A 16,641-nucleotide genomic window follows, 5' to 3' on the forward strand; every position below is an offset into this window, starting at 1 on the left:
TTTGATTCTCCAACATAGAGATTCCATAGAAACAGACAGCCCCTGAAATGAACCGCTGATTAGTGTCTGACAAGGGATATCAATGTTCCCTTGGCTACACATAATGAGGAGGAAAAAAATGATAAATCTAAGTAAAAATATAAATTATATGTAAATTATACATAAACATAATCCAAGCAAACAAATAACAGCAAGAGAGTTGGTAACTAGAGAGAAAGGAACAAGCAGATGACAAATAAGAGAGAGAAAGAGAGAGAGAGAGACAAAAATTGTTGAAATATTTTGTGAACTTAAGAAGAGGAACAACAAGCCTTCTTTGTATTGGCCTCCGATTCGCCAACCACAATGGTTTTTCCTTCTTTGATGTTAGCAGCAGCAGGCTCCTCGGAATTCAGGGACTTTTTACTGATTATCCGATATATCTCCGAGAGAATAGTTTGGAAAGCCTTCTCGACGTTTGTTGCTTCAAGAGCAGAAGTTTCAATGAATGATAGCCCTTCTTTCTCGGCATAGCTTTGAGCGTCCTCTGTTGCCACTGCTCGGAGGTGTTTCAGATCAGTCTTGTTTCCGATCAACATGATGACTATGTTGGAATCGGCATGGTCCCTAAGTTCCTTCAACCAACGGCTTACATTATCGAACGTCATTGGTTTCGTTACATCGTACACTAGAAGAGCTCCAAGTGCACCCCTATAGTAGGCACTGGTTATTGCTCTGTAACGCTCTTGACCGGCTGTGTCCCATATCTGAGCTTTGATAGTTCTTCCCTCAACCTAATAAATATGCAGAATTTCTTTTTCTTGATAACTTTGATGATCAAAGAACAATATATACAAAAGATCTCTTCATCAATGAACCCACAAAACCCACCTTAAGGCTAACATGGCATATAAACAATATACAAATGATCAAAAGCTGTGCTGTTTGTATATCCAAAACGTTCTGTTGATTCTATAAAACAAAGACTAACTTCATGGGTGAGAATAAGAGAAAAAAAAAAAAAAAATTGGAAACCATGGATCTGTACTCCGTGCCTGTAATTTTAGTCTACGAGAGGACCGAAAAGAAAAGGTCATATATAAAATTTCACAAACTGATCTCCGAAAAACCAAACAGTTTCATCCATCTAGAAAGGAATCGCCATTATGTTCCACATTAACTCGGCTTATGAGTCAAACAAAAAATGAAAATTTGAAATCTTTAGCAGAACAAGAACAACAGATATCACAAAAGTTTCCCTCATTCTGCAGAGATCCAGATTATGGCAACATTTAGCTCAACAAATGTGCCACTAATATCACATATCTGTTTCAAGATGACGTTGACATAAACAATCCAAGAAGTTCCAAGATCTATTATCAAAATGTGTATGTGACAGGATACTAACTAACAAAACAGCACTTACCAGGCATCAACCAAAGACCAAGAAACTGAGATTTACACGACCGCATATTGCAGTGTAAATCAAGGGTTGCAGCTAAATTCGTTAATATTTCTTCATATTTTCTAAGTATTTGTAAAATGCTTGTCCTCTCTAGAATTGTTCTCTAATTCTTTGAAATTGTCAAATTTGCGTAATGAAAATGGAAATGAAGGAATGGATTCAAGATGGGATACATAAATCATATTTTGAATAAAACTAAGGCAATAATTGTATGTCCAGGAAAGGAGTCATTAATTCAGATGCGTATTCTAAGGACTAAATTAAATGGCATCAAATCATCCAATTATGATCTACAGATATATCCCCATTAAAAAGTTGGATGAAATCTCTTACCCATACCCGGATCAGAATTTGAATAATTTCCATCAAAAGTTATACCTAATCAAATTTACAGACATTTTTCTCGTTTCATCATCCAAATCCAGATCGTAAAGAAACGAACAACTTCCCGCATTCCTCTAAATTAAAATGAAAACACAGCCAGAACAACCAATTCAGAACACAGATCCGAAAAAGAAAACTGATCATTTCTTGAATTACAACAAATAAATAATTAACTCGAGTTCCAAAATCAATCCACATGTAGATTTACATACAGATCGAGAATGCAAAGCCTAGAAACAGACAACGCCACACAGATATAAATACCCAATAACAGATAATGAGAGAGAAAGTAAGAGAGATACCTGAAGAGTACGAGTGGCGAATTCAACGCCAATGGTGGACTTAGACTCCAAACAAAACTCATTCCGAGTGAATCGGGAAAGGAGGTTGGATTTTCCAACGCCGGAATCGCCGATTAGCACAACTTTGAAGAGATAATCATAGTCATCGTCGGGTCTCCGGGCCATATCTCGCCGGTTTTGTCTCGTTCTTCGTTGTTTGATCTACAGATTTAGGTTTCCCAAAATCTGGAAAGCAAAAATTGAAGAACTTGTATGGTTTTGTTCCTCCTCAGGAGAAAATCGGCTACTCCCACTTTGAATATGATGACGAAATGAAGACTCCGCCGACTTGAAATCAAATCTGTGCCCGAAACTGCCCTTCTAGATATGGGCTTTTTCGACCAACCGCCAACCCAATCCCAACTTAATTCCCCAAAACATCCTCTTCTTTTCTCCTCCAATTTTTAGGGTTCTTTCTTAATTTCATTCATTATTCGGATTATTGTGGGTGTGGAGATAAAAACACTATCAATAGGGATTTAGAATTTCTTGTAATAACTAAATAAGTAGACGATGACTCTTGTCTAGTTATTTGATCCTATCGAAAAAACTCATTCCTCTTTTGAAATGAATTCATTCTCTCTTAACTTTTTGTTATACTCGTGACTTTTATTGACGATTTTGCTAATTCTGGATGATTTCTTTAGTGAGTTTACATATAGAAATGAAAAGACCGAAAGAAAAAAATCTTAAGGGAAAGCATGGTCATTTGACGTGTAACGATACCCATGGCGAGGGTTCTTTCTCCAATCCAAACATTTGAAGTATTGATCTTTCTCTTCCCTACAATTTGTAGTTCTATTGCAACTTTGTGGAGTAAAACAAACCCTTTAACAGATTTGCTCCGAAGGTGCGCTTTGATTTCATGGACAATAATTTTATGCACTTCATTGTTGAAATGATCCTGTCCTTCAAGTAGGCTCTATAAATCAAATAATCGCTTAATTATAGAAATGTCGTACAAAATAGTAGTCATTTCTACAAACTCCATTAATCCTTACAAATTCTAAGTTTTTTGCGAAAATAATATGATATCCCCATTGTAATTTCTGACCATCACTCAAAAACCCATAATGCCATGATTGAATAAAACATGGCATGAATTGTTTTGAATCCCTCATTTTATTACTTAGTTTCATCACAATACTTTCTTTTTTTCATTTATTTTCTAATTTTAGTCATCTTATTGTCACTTTATTTCCAAAACAACAAACCATATCTAATCATTTTATATTGGTTACCTAGGTTGTAATCTTTGAGGAGGGCTTTAATTTGATAGTGAATTTGAAAACTTGTACTATGTTTTCTTGGAAAATCCAGGATACCTAGAATCTTTACATTTTACACTGCTTATTTGAGAATGTTCACTTATATTACTTAGGGACTTTTTGTTTCATCATCCATTTTTCTTGACAAACATAAGACTATCCATCTACAAAGAAAAGATGGTGATGGTCAAGTTGATCTATCAATTTTTAAAATAAATATTGTATATCTCTACAAAGAAGACCCAGCAAACCCTCGACGAAAATGAGGCAGAGATAAGAAGATAAGAGATCCCTTTTTTAAGTCTCTGGTTGGCTTAAAGATTATTGTGCACATTCCATTAATCAAAATTTGAAAATAAATCGTTTCTACACGTATGATAATGTGATCGATCAAAGAACTTCTAAAACTTATTTTATATATTAGATGACAATGTAAGAAACTTTATTATACTTAATCATACGTTTTACTTCGGAGCAAAATATTTTTAGCACTAAAATATTTATAGGGTGAAAAAAGACATTCATGAACAACAATGACATTATCGTTTATCAACCATCCAAGACAAAAATGCTTTGGTTATTTAAAACAACATGACTAACCTATGATGGTTTGCAACAATATTATAAAAATGATTTATTCTAGAAAACTTGAAAAGTTGATAGAATGGTTTGCAAAATGTAATTAGTTTTTTTTTTCATAGACATAGTTATATTGATTTTTATAAATACCAAAGGACAATAAAAACCTAATTGGTGGAGAGTGAGATAAGCAATGAATACCATACCAACCAAGGAGAAATTTCCACACCAGGACAAATAACCTTCAATTAAGCTTTTGGTGAGCAATGATGAACATTAGGTAAAGTTTCAATATAAATTATAAATTATAACTTTATTAGAAATAGTCTATAAAGTATGAGATGAAATATTAGGTAAAAAGTTTAATTAGTTCAACTTTGTCTTCTTTTCAACTATGTTTTTAACCATCTCATTAAGATCATTAGAATTCATTTATATAGCATATATTGAATATTAAATATTTGTGTTTGTAGAATAATTAATGTTTGAGAGTTAAATATCGGTTTTGGTTTTTAAAATTAGATGTATGTGTTTAGTTTCAAATTTTGCTTTTGGATTTAGAAAATATGTTTACGAGGTTTGTTTAGATTGACTTGAGAAAAAAATATTTTTCAAAAAACTCATTTTTATTTAAACACTTTCGATAAGAAAAATGATTAAAATACACTTGAAAATTTATTTTAGTGGTCGTCAAACACTAATTTTTTTTCAAAATGACTTATTTTTTAAATTGAACACTTTATTCTAAACCCACCCTAAAAATTATAAAAAAAAAATAAAATTATTTGAGTATAATTTTTTCCTTATAATTAAGTAAAATCAAAACCATAAGTAAAATTAATAAAATTCAATCATTTTGCTTTGCCAAAAAAAAAAAAAAAATCATTTTTAAAGGTTTCAATGTAGTATGAATTAGCTACTGGTATATACTACTTTGGAAAATTTTCAATTTGCATTCCTAACAGGTTATATTATTTTAAACCTTAAACTTTTGTAAGTGTATTATAATTGACACCCTCCTCTAGATTTACTTCAAAAAGACTTATATGTGTATAGTCTCTTCGAATTAATAAAATAGATGATTAGAATAGATACATGAACACTTTCCAAAAAAAAATCTTAACTGATAGTCTAAATTAATTCACTTATGAAAGTTTAGGGGTTTAGTAGATAAAAATATAAATTTCACATGATGTTTATCCCAATGAAACGTAATAGATAGTGTGAATTGGTACATTTACGAAAGTTCGGGTTTTAAATTGATACAATTATTAGCGTAGAGTTTAGATTTGATATAATCCCTAAAATTTAAGAGAAGAGATGGAAAAAATATATGCAAGTACTTAACAAAACCATTGGAGAGTCCAACTTTTGTAAAAGAAAAAAATGTATTTCCCGTTGTAGCATTGAGGAGAAAATGAGGCACAATGAGAACATGAACATCAAAAAAAATAATATTAAAATAAATATAACATAATATAAATAAAATATGATAAATTAGAGAAAAATTAAAAATTATGAAATTCCCTTTTTGAATTTCTCTCCAAAAAGTCTCTTCAAAATCCACCTAAATGAATTTCTCTTAAATCCACCAAATGCCACTATTTATAGGCAATTTGGCAAGTATGAGTTAGAATTACATAGATACTAGGGGTGTTTGTTTCAAAGGTCGGGCTTGGATATGTTAGGCATCTTAAGCCCAACCCTTGTTTGGGACAAGGTCTATGAAGTAAGACTTCCTACATTCTTTCCCATGAGTTTCAATAGTAAACACTATTCGAATCTATGGATTACACTTTTTTTTTTCTAATTTAATTTAAGAAGTTTGATGGCCAACTTTCCAACACCACTTTTGGCGACTACCGTCGATCAACTCTGACCATCACCTCCGATGACCATTGTCGACCACCTACGATCGCCACTTCTAGCGACATTGTTGGCGAACTTTTGGCTACTGACTTTGGTCAAACTTCGGTCGTCACCAGCCAACTTCAGTCGCCACCTCCGATGCCTGTTGCTAGCCACATTCGGTCGCCACTTTTGACGAACTTCCGGCCATCGACTCTAGCCGATCTTCCGTCCACCGACTCTAGCCAAACTTCCGCTGCCTCGGGCCGACTTTGGAAAACATTAATAAAAATTTTTAGTATATAACAAATCAAACAAACTTGTATATAAAAATACATCAAAGAAAGAGTTGCAAAACACATGTGTGTTTTTATTGTAATAAAAAGTATTTAAATAAAAATGAATTTTTTAAAAACAATTATTTCTAAGTCATTCCAATCAAGCTCTTAGTTTAATTACAATAATATATTTTAAAATACACTTTCTCTTTCTTCTTATTCTTTTTTCATTTGGATTTTTTTCTTTTTAGTTATTATCATTTATTATATTATCTTTTTTAATTTTCTCTCTTTCTTTGTTTATATGTTTCCTTTACTTTAGGATATTTTATTTATTTATCTTTTATTTCTCTTAGCTATAAATTGATCACAACAAGAAACATCTCTTATATGTTTCTGTTTTTCTTATTATTATTGCTATTATTATTAGGGAAATTGCATGGTATGACAAATACATTTTAAAAAACCAAAGTCATGACTTCAATTTTTTTGTAATTGCAGGTGTGGCAATCACATAGAAATCAGATAGCAATCAAATTTTCAGGCAGAAGTTTTTTGACATGTTTGCAAAAAAGCAAAACCTATGGATACATGCCCAATTTTTATTTTATTTTATTTTATTTTTATTAAAGTTGCAATTGCCCCTTATAAATATAGACACATTAAAAATTGAATAGTAAGGAGGGCTAAAAAGTAAATTGGACTAGATTTTTTTTTGTAAAATAATAGCTCATTAGACTGCAATTGTGTAATTGAGTATATTTATTTAAGCTATATGTGTAGAAAACCTTAATTTAAATTAGTAAAAGTGATAAAAGTCTATATAAAATTTTATTTCAAACCCTAATAAAATCAAAATATCAAATTATTAAAACAATAAATTAAATAAAATTATAATTTTAGTCAAATCTCTATTTCAAAATTAGAAAAACAAATATTCTTCTAAATTTTTTAGATTATTTTAAACCTACATATATTAAAATAATTACGATGACAAATTTAAACTAATCTAAAATCCAACCACTGAATAAATATAAGAAAATATTTCACAAATTCAAGATTTATAAATGTGCACTTCATTCTCAGGTTTCGTAAGCCTGCACTCCAAACATAGGCTTCTTAAACCCGAACTTTCAAAACCTACACTCCAAACACAGTTTTCTTAGTACTTTAGTATCAAATTCAATTATTGAAAAACTATACTTTTTTTTTTTTATCAAATTACATTTGAGGAATAAAAAATCATAAATTTTGAGTTTTAGTTTTTATTTGGTTGCTAAGTTGTTTTAAACAATATAAATCTTTATGTTTAGAAAATGATTCTAACTCGTCGAGCTAATTAAATTGACCAATGAAAAAAATGAAAATGATATTTAATTAAATTAAGGTTGTCTACACATATAGCCTAAATAAATATACATATACAATTTTAGTCTAATGACGTGTTTGAAATGACTTAAAAAAAATATCTTTCAAAAATTTATTTTCATTTAAATGCTTTTGATAAAAACTCCTTAAAACAATAAACACACATGTATTGTAATTCTTTCAAGTGTTTGTATGTACAAATTTGTCTAGTTTGTTATATACTACTAGTGTTTTTATTAATGTTTTTCAAGGTTGGCTATTGGTGGTTGTCGGAGGTTGGTCGGAGTTGGTGGTCAAAATTTCGCTAGTGGGGGGGGAAGGAGGGTTGCTAGAGGTTGATCAATGGTGGTCGAAGTTGGTCGGTGGTGGCCAAAGGTTGGCCAACAACAATCACCGAGGTGATGAGCGGAGTTGGCGGGCAGTGTTCGCTGGAGGTGGCAGCCGGAGTTAGCCAGCGACGTTCACCCAAGGGTGGCGACCAGAGTTTGACCGACGTACTTCCTAGATTAAATTAGGAAAAAAAAAATGGGAGGGGGTAAACCATGGGCTTGAATAGTATTACTATTCAAGCCCATGGAAAAAAAGATATAGGTGAAGGACTGTGAGGTCTAATGCGGATGCGGAGATCAGTCCCAATTGAAAATTTCACAAGATCATAAAAATATAGAACCCTAAGTATGCATTCTAAAACAAATTTACAGCATGCTAAGAAAAATATTAAAGAAGAAATAGGGTTAAGATTTACTAACCCTTGAAGAACCAAAGCCTTCACAAATTTTCTCTCCAATTGGTCAGGAACAATCACGGTCACAAACCCTATGATGATCACAAACAAAAACAAAAAAGCCAACACTTCTGGACACTACCACAAGAAAACCTTCTATGTTCTCCTTAGGGCTTGAGAATATGCAAGAGGGGCTTTACTTCTATTTTGGAAAAGGGAAGGAATGGTTTTGAGAGGATTTTCTTTTCAGAGAAATCAATTTTCTAAAAACCATTATCTAATTCTGCGTACACCAGAGTGAAGGAACTCTAAATAAGAAAGTCGGTGAGCAGAAGTGGATCATTCCAAACTCTATTGAGAAAGAACACAAACAATTATAGTCAAGAAGAACAGATTATGCATAACGAGTAAATTACAACACGTTTTATGATGAAATACAAGGGATCGAGTATAATACCTTTGAAGAACTCCTTCTTCACGTATTTCCCTCGATCAAACTTTAAGTATCCAAACAAGAAATCAAACACAACGATCAACATAGCAAACAACACGAACTGTAGAATCCTCGATCACAATCGAGTACAACTCGATCCTCGACCCTCGAACAGAACAAGAACACCATCACAAAGGTTACCTTGGTATTTTGGTGTGAGAATCCAGGAATTGTGGGCTCTGTATGACTTTGGATAGAGGAATTGGGGAAGTGAACGATCGAGTAGACGATCGAGTATGCGACAGAAGAAGGAAGTCTATCATATAAACTTGATACTCGATCGTGTAGAAGAAGAAACCTATCATATAGACTTACTACTCGATTGTATAGCAACGAGTAACTATCGTATAGTAAACTCGATACTTGATCATTTAGTCACTGAGCCTATTGTTTAGTAAAACTATTTTACTCAATAGTGATGTTTTTGTGAGAACGATTCGAATGAATATCATCATCTGATTTGGAAAACCATTTTCCTTTTTATCTCATAGTTACCATAAATCGTAAATAACCTCCCACTCAAGTCGATTATTAAGAAAAAGAAAAATTAATTATCATATAATTAATATATTATAAATAAATATAATAACTAACTTATCATATTATATTTATAACCTATAGTTTTAATATTGCATCATATGCAACATATAAACCATAGTTCTTTTCTATTTTATGGCATTTAATATAAATCATATTTATATTAATTCCTCCAATCATATAATGTATCAAATACATCATAATCAATTATATCTCATATAATTAATTCAATTTAATTATTTCATATATAATCAAATTCCTCTTGTTAATTTGAACACTTCAAACTAACCCAAAATCTGATTCTTAACTTGAACCCATTGAGCTACCAAGGGGATCTTATGGACCTGTAACTTGAAGCTCCAACAGTACATGAATAACTGACTAAACTCTTTAATCATGATATCCACCATCCGTTAACTGTAGGGCACTCCACTAAAGACCGACAGTTGCACTATTCGCACTACAGATATATTTATGTGTCCATATAACCAATCAACAGTACGATGACCCTTCACAATTGCTCATAAGTACAATTGGACCAATTTATTGTTTTTCCCCCTGTAGTTACATCTAACTCCTTAAGTACCACTGATTCCTTTAATGAATAATAAGTCATAGTCCCACTATGACTGTGTCCTCTCTTCCCAAGAGAGGGTGTGCCCACTATGTTCAAGACCTGAAATCAGTCCTTAAGGGAACAATTTATCTACTTACCCCTACTTCGGTGAAGGAGTGAATTCCGTCTTGTGTAGCTGAGTTCCCAGCTCCCCAATCAGACGAATTTCCAAAATGGTAGGGTTGTTGAGTTGGCAATCTGGCCGCTCTCACCCATACAAATCAAAGGACCGCCCTCATGAGCAGGAGTTCCCAACTCACTCAAGATTAAGGTCATGTCACTGATGGTCATTCTAGTGAAATGTAAGTCTCAATTATCAACGACGTTATATAAAGAGACTAATCATTTCGTGGTCTGGTCTTATACAAACTCTTTGTATAGGATACCCCCGCTCGCATGTCTTCACATGAATGGTCAGGATCAGACCATTTGTAGCACTTTACAATACTTGTAACATCTACAATGCGGGCCATATCCATAGTGTCACAAGGATAAGGTATCCCTCCTTTATCCATCTACTACATACCATTTAGGTTATTACTTAAGACATGATCCACTTGTATGTCTCCAATACATGCTTTGTTAGGTTTTATGTCCTAAAACTCGTGATTTGTAAACAATAAAACTTATTCTGAAAATTCAATAACTTGTTATTGAATAGATATTTTGCTTATTAGAAATCCAATAAACCTAAAAGTCCCTTGACTATTCCATGAGTACTTGAACTTTATGTGGAGGCATAAAAGTGGATCAGGTCTGAGTAAATTGAAAAAAATGATCTATAGTATATGAATAAGGTTGGATGCCTTATTCTGGTAACACTATTGGATCTGGCCTACTCTGTAGTTGTTACAAAGATATGTAAAGTGCTACAAACGAAGTGATTCTAATTTGTACATATTATGACATGAGAAGTGGGGGCGTCCTGTGCAAGTGAGTTTTGTACAAGATGGGACCACGAAATCAGTCACTCTTACTTTATAATGCTGTTTACTGTTTAAGACTGACTATTTCAAAACGATAACCTAGGTAACTTGACCTTAATCCTGAGCTAACTATGAACTCCTGTTTGTTCGTGATTATCCTTTGATCTATAAACGGTGAGAGTAATCCAACATGCTTAAGTTACATAAAATAACCATGGATCTTAGTTTATTGGATTGAGTAAATGCTTTTAAAATAATACTTATTTTATTAATAACAATATGTTTATAGAATGTTTACAAACTACGAGACTACCAGGAGATTTAGGACACCAATCCCAACAATCTCCCACTTGTCCTAAAGCCTCGGGAGACTAATGTACAATACAAAACAATACAAAATACAATAAACTAGGGCATACTCTATACCCTAATAACATCTCCCACTTTCCCTAGACAAGATGTCGCATATCCTGTAGACCCAGACTCTCTAGATGACCCTCGAACACTTTGGTGGTGAAAGCCTTTGTAAACGAATCAGCAACGTTGTGCTCCGACGCAATCTTCATGACAATCACATCACCGTGATGCACAATCTCCCGGATCAAATGATACTTTCGTTCTATGTGCTTGCCTCTTTGTTGACTCTGAAGTTCCTTAGAATTTGCCACAGCCTCGCTGTTATCACAGTAAAGTGTGATCGCAAAGACATATTTGAAACAACTTCCAAATCAGTAAGGAACTTTTTAAGCCAAACAGCATCTTTAGCAGCTTCACAAGCAGCTACGTATTTGGCTTCCATAGTGGAGTTCGTGATGCATCATTGCTTGATGCTTTGCCATACTACAACCCCTCCATTCATGATGTCGATTTTCGAGAATCTCTATCAGTCTGAAAGTCAGAGTCTGTGTATCCTATAAGGATCAAATCCTTATCTCCATACATGAGCATATAGTCTCTCGTTCTCCGAAGATACTTGAGGATTGTTTTGACCTCCGTTCAGTGATCTAATCTTGGATTGGACTGATATCGACTGACAATCCCTATTGCATAGCAAATGTCAAGTCTAATACATAACATTGCATACATAAGGCTACCAACAGCTAATGCGTAGGGAACTTGTCTCATTTCCTCAACCTCTTGAGGTGTCTTAGGACACTGTTCCTTAGACAAAAAAATCCATGCCTGAGAGGTAATAAACCCTCCTTAGAATTCTGCATCGAGTACTTGATCAACATCTTGTCAATGTACGATGCCTGAGACAATACCAACCTTTTGTTCTTATGATCCCTTATGATCTGGATCCCTAGAACAAACTACGCCTCTCCCAAATCTTTCATTTAGAATTGGGTAGCTAGCCATTTCTTGACGTCAGTCAGAAAACCTACATAATTTCAAATGAGTAGGATATCATCCACATACAGCACAAGAAAAGCTACTGAGCTGTTGATGATTTTCTTGTAAACACAAGGATCATCAACATTCTGATTAAAGCCATATGATTTGATCACAGTGTCAAATCTTATATTCCACGATCTAGATGCTTGTTTCAGTCCATAAATGGACCGATTAAGCTTGCAAACTTTTTGCTCTTAATCTTGCTCAATGAATCCTTCTAGTTTAGCCATGTAGATGGTCTCCTCAAGATTACCATTCAAAAAGACATTCTTGACGTCCATTTGCCATATCTCATAATCATAAAATGTGGCTATGAACTGGAGAATCCGGATAGACTTTAACATGACAATAGGTGAGAAAGTTTCTTTATAATCCACTCCCTCAACCTAGGTATAACCTTTTGCCACAAGTCTAGCCTTAAAGGTCTATACCTTTCCATCTACACCGCGTTTCCTCTTGTAGATCCATTTACAACCTATAGGTTTGTCCCCTTCAGGTTAATCCACAAGCTCCCAGACGGAATCGAAATACATAGACTTCATTTCCTGATTCATGGCTTTAATCCATTCATCTTTGTCAACATCTTCCATTGCTTGCTTAGAAGACAACAGATCCTCAACTCCATCATCAGATATAAATTTTTGGGCTTCTGTCAAACCCATGTAGTGTACAGGTGAGTTCACAACCCTCTCACTACGTCGAGGCAGTCTTAACTCTTGAGATGGTTGAATAGATGAACCGACATCAACAACTTTTATTGATCTATCAGCCTGTTCAACAACTCTTGTTGAACTTTCAGTAGTCTCATTAGAAATCTCATTTAAAACAAGCTTACTTAGTGGCTTATGATCCCTTATGTGGTATTCTTCCAAGAAGATGGCATTTGTCGATACAAACAACTTATTTTCACTTGGATCATAGAAGTATCCATCCCTTGTTTCTTTGGGATAACCTACAAATAGGCAAACTTTCAAACGAGGTTCCAACTTTTTAGGGTTAGCCACAAGCACGTGGGCTGGACATCCCCAAATCCTGAAGTGGTGTAAACTACCTTTACAACCTCTCCATAACTCAAAAGGCGTTTCAGAAACACGCTTTGAGGGAACATTGTTCAAAATGTAAACAACAGTCTCTACTGCATATCCCCAAAATAAGTCTAGAAGATGAGCATAACTCATCATAGATCGAACCATGTCCAACAGGATTCTGTTTCTCCTATCTGATACACCATTCTGTTGAGGTATACCTGGGACTGAGAGTTGGGACGTGATTCCATGTTCTATCATATAGTTCTGGAATTCTAAGTCCATATACTTTTCACCACGATCAGATCGTAGTGTTTCATCTTTTTACCTAACAAGTTTTCAACTTCAGTCTTATACTCCTTGAACTTTTCAAGAGCGTCGGACTTATATTGCATTAGGTATTGATACCCAAATCTAGAATAATCATCTATGAAAGAGATATATTCATACCCACCTTGAGCTCTTACACTCATCGAACCACAAAGGTTTGAATGTATAAGCTCCAAGATTTCCTTGGCTCTATAACCAAAGGTCGTTTGGTCATTTTGCCTTCAAGGCAAGATTCATATACTGGCAAAGAGTTTTCTTCTAAACCATTTAGAAGTCCACATTTCACCAACTTCTCAATCCCATTGAGATTGATGTGACCTAACCTTAGATGCCAAAGATGGGCATTTTCTTTAGGAGAAACTCTTGGTCTTTTCACAGTTGTTTCTGTTTTGAACATTTCAATATTAAGCAAGGCTTTTATGACTAACGGCCTTAGTACATACAAGTTGTTTTCCATTGAACCAAAATCAATCTCCATACCATTCTTAAAAATAAACACTTTATTCTCAGAAAAGGAGATGGAATAACTTTGTTCAATCAGACAAGAAACTAAATTAAGTTCCTCTTGATATGAGGAACTACATAAACGTTATCTAGTAACAGATACCGTTTCTTGTCCAAAAATAACTTAAGCTTGCCTACAGCAACAACTGAAATGGCCTCACCAGTATCGACTCTAAGAGTCCACTCTCCAGCTTTCAACTATTTTCAGGAACTAAATTCTTGATAGGTAGAACATACGTGGTTAATAGCACCTGAATTAAGTATCTAGGCAGAATCATCATTCTCTACCAAGCACGTCTCCAAGAAAAACAAATCACATTTATCATCCTTGGACTTCTTCCTTTTCTAGAGAGTAGTGGGATCAGTATCAGAACCTATATTATAAACTCCAAGTTTCATTTCAGAGGACATTCCTCGTCGTTCATCAGAGTCAACAACAATTGCTTTCTCTGTTAGTCACTTGACATTCAATAAGGACTGGAGATTATCTTGGGAACTGACACCGCTGGTTTCATTGTCATCAATCCCATTTTGATTAAAAAGTGAGAACTTACGTTCAAACAATTCTTGCAACGATTCCATGATCACACGTGCAATGACCATGTTCTCAAACCTTTTGGCCAACACATCAAGTATGCTCGCCAAAATGTGAAGTTAGACCTTCGAGTTAGCCTTCATCCATACCTGCCTTTGAGGGCGGTCTTTTGATTAGTATGGGTGAGAGTGGTTAGATTGTCAACTCAACATGCCTACTTTTTGGGGATTTTTCTGATTTGGGAGCTAGAAACTTAGTTACACAAGATGGAATTCACTCCTTCCCTGAAGCAGGGGTAAGTAGATAGATTGCTCCATTAAGGGCTGATTCCGGGTCTTGAACATAATGGCCACAACTTCTCTTTGGAAGAGAGGACTCACATAGTAGGACTATGACTTATGTTCATTAGAGGGATCAGTGGTACTTAAGGAGTTAGATGTAACTACAGAGGCATAATAGTTATTGGCCAGTTGTACTTACAAACGATCTGTGAAGGGTTATCACACAGTTGATTGGTTGATATGGACACATAATATATCTGAGGTAAGGAGAGTTCAGCTGTCAGTCTTTAGTGGAGTGCCTGACAGTTAACGGATGGTGGGCCCGTGAATAAAGAGTTTAATTAGTTATTCACGTACTGTTGGAGCTTCGAGCTACAGATCCATATGGTCCCCTTGGTAGCTCAATGGATTCAAGTTGAGAATCAGTTCTTGGTGTTGATTTGAAATGTTCAAATTGACAAGAGGTAATTCGATTATATATGATATGATCGGTGTGATGTATGAGATACATCAAGTGGAAGATTAATGTAAATGAGATTTACATTAAGTACCATGAAATAGAAAAAAAGCTATGGTTCATATGTTTCATGAGATGAAATATTAAAACTATAGGTTATAAATATACTATGGTAAGTTGGTTATCATATATATTTTTAATAATATTAATTATTGGATAATTATCTCTTTTTCTCTAATAACCAATTGAGTGGGAGGTTATTGGTGGTTTCATGGTAACCGTGAGATAAAAGGAAAAATGTTTTCCTAAATTTAGGATGATGTTGCAAGAGATTTTCCATTCTCAGAATTACGCACGGAAAGGTTGTCAAGTGAATGAGATTCACTAAATGATAGCTGAAGAGAGACTAAACGATCGTGGAGTGACACTATACAATAGTTCACTCAGTTAGCCTTTAGCTAAATGATTGCAGAGCTTTTGCTAAACGATCACATAACATTTGTTAAACGGTTGGGCATCGTCTATACAATAGACCTCTATCATCTCCCACTTGCTTAATCATTTATACAATTGTTCTTCCTCCAGTCTCATCCTATAACCAAATCCACACAGAGCCCACACTTCTGGATTCTCACACTGAGAATACCAAGGTAGCCATTATGGTGGCGTCATACTCAACTCAACATAGTTCAAGGTTTTTAGAGGCCATTCGATGTGTTCGTGATCTTGGAGATCGCTGAGTTCGTGGTCGCTGTGATCGTGCTGTAGTGCGATCATAGTGTTCGAGCATTCGGGTTTGCTGTCTTACTGATTGCACAAGCATTCGTGATCAAGGGAGTTTGAAAATGAGTCTTCAAAGGTATGTTAATTTTTCCTTTGTTCTTTTGTAAAAACATGTTGTAGTTTCGTTTTGTGCATAGCCTATAAGTTTTCGTTTCTTGATTGTAATTATGTATTTTCAATTACGAATAGAATTTGGAACGATCATTCTACTGCTCATGAAAATCCTCATGTCCGATTTTCTTCAATTGGTATCAGAGCCAGGTTGTTCTGATATTCCAAATTTCACTTCTGTTTTGAACTTTTTTTTTATAGTCGTGGTGGGTTTTTTGCATTGCATTTAATTGTTAAATGCGTTTGTGGATGATGTTGATGAATGTTTACGGGTTAATTGCCTCTGTTTAAAGCTTTCTTTAAATTACAAAGTGTTAATTTGTAAAGGCCCTTGTGTTTTTTTAGCACAATTAACAAGCAATCGAATCTGTAATTCAAAGTGTTTGAGTTTGTCCAGTCATTCGTGATGAAGTT

The 16,641-nt window shown here is 34.3% G+C and overlaps 1 protein-coding gene across 1 annotated transcript; it reads right to left on the reverse strand.

The window, feature by feature from the left end:
- Nucleotides 1–2,699, reverse strand: RAB11C (RAB GTPase 11C). Its single transcript, XM_039049670.2, has 2 exons — nucleotides 2,131–2,699; nucleotides 1–773 (listed from the first exon to the last, which is right to left on the reverse strand). Exons 1-2 carry the CDS (start codon nucleotides 2,293–2,295, stop codon nucleotides 291–293), a joined length of 648 nt encoding a protein of 215 aa, XP_038905598.1. The 5' UTR covers nucleotides 2,296–2,699; the 3' UTR covers nucleotides 1–290.
- Between the last annotated feature and the right edge of the window lie 13,942 nt (nucleotides 2,700–16,641).

Source organism: Benincasa hispida, chromosome 11 (assembly GCF_027475165.1).
Source record: "Benincasa hispida cultivar pf3 chromosome 11, pf3_genome.v1.1, whole genome shotgun sequence".
Classification (NCBI taxonomy): Eukaryota; Viridiplantae; Streptophyta; class Magnoliopsida; order Cucurbitales; family Cucurbitaceae; genus Benincasa; species Benincasa hispida.

Excerpts from the sequence above, each read along its gene's own strand:
- RAB11C (XM_039049670.2), bottom strand. The coding sequence starts at position 2,295 with ATGGCCCGGAGACCCGACGATGACTATGATTATCTCTTCAAAGTTGTG. Across the intron at positions 774-2,130 it reads TCGCCACTCGTACTCTTCAG|GTTGAGGGAAGAACTATCAA; the intron begins GTATCTCTCTTA and ends CATATTTATTAG.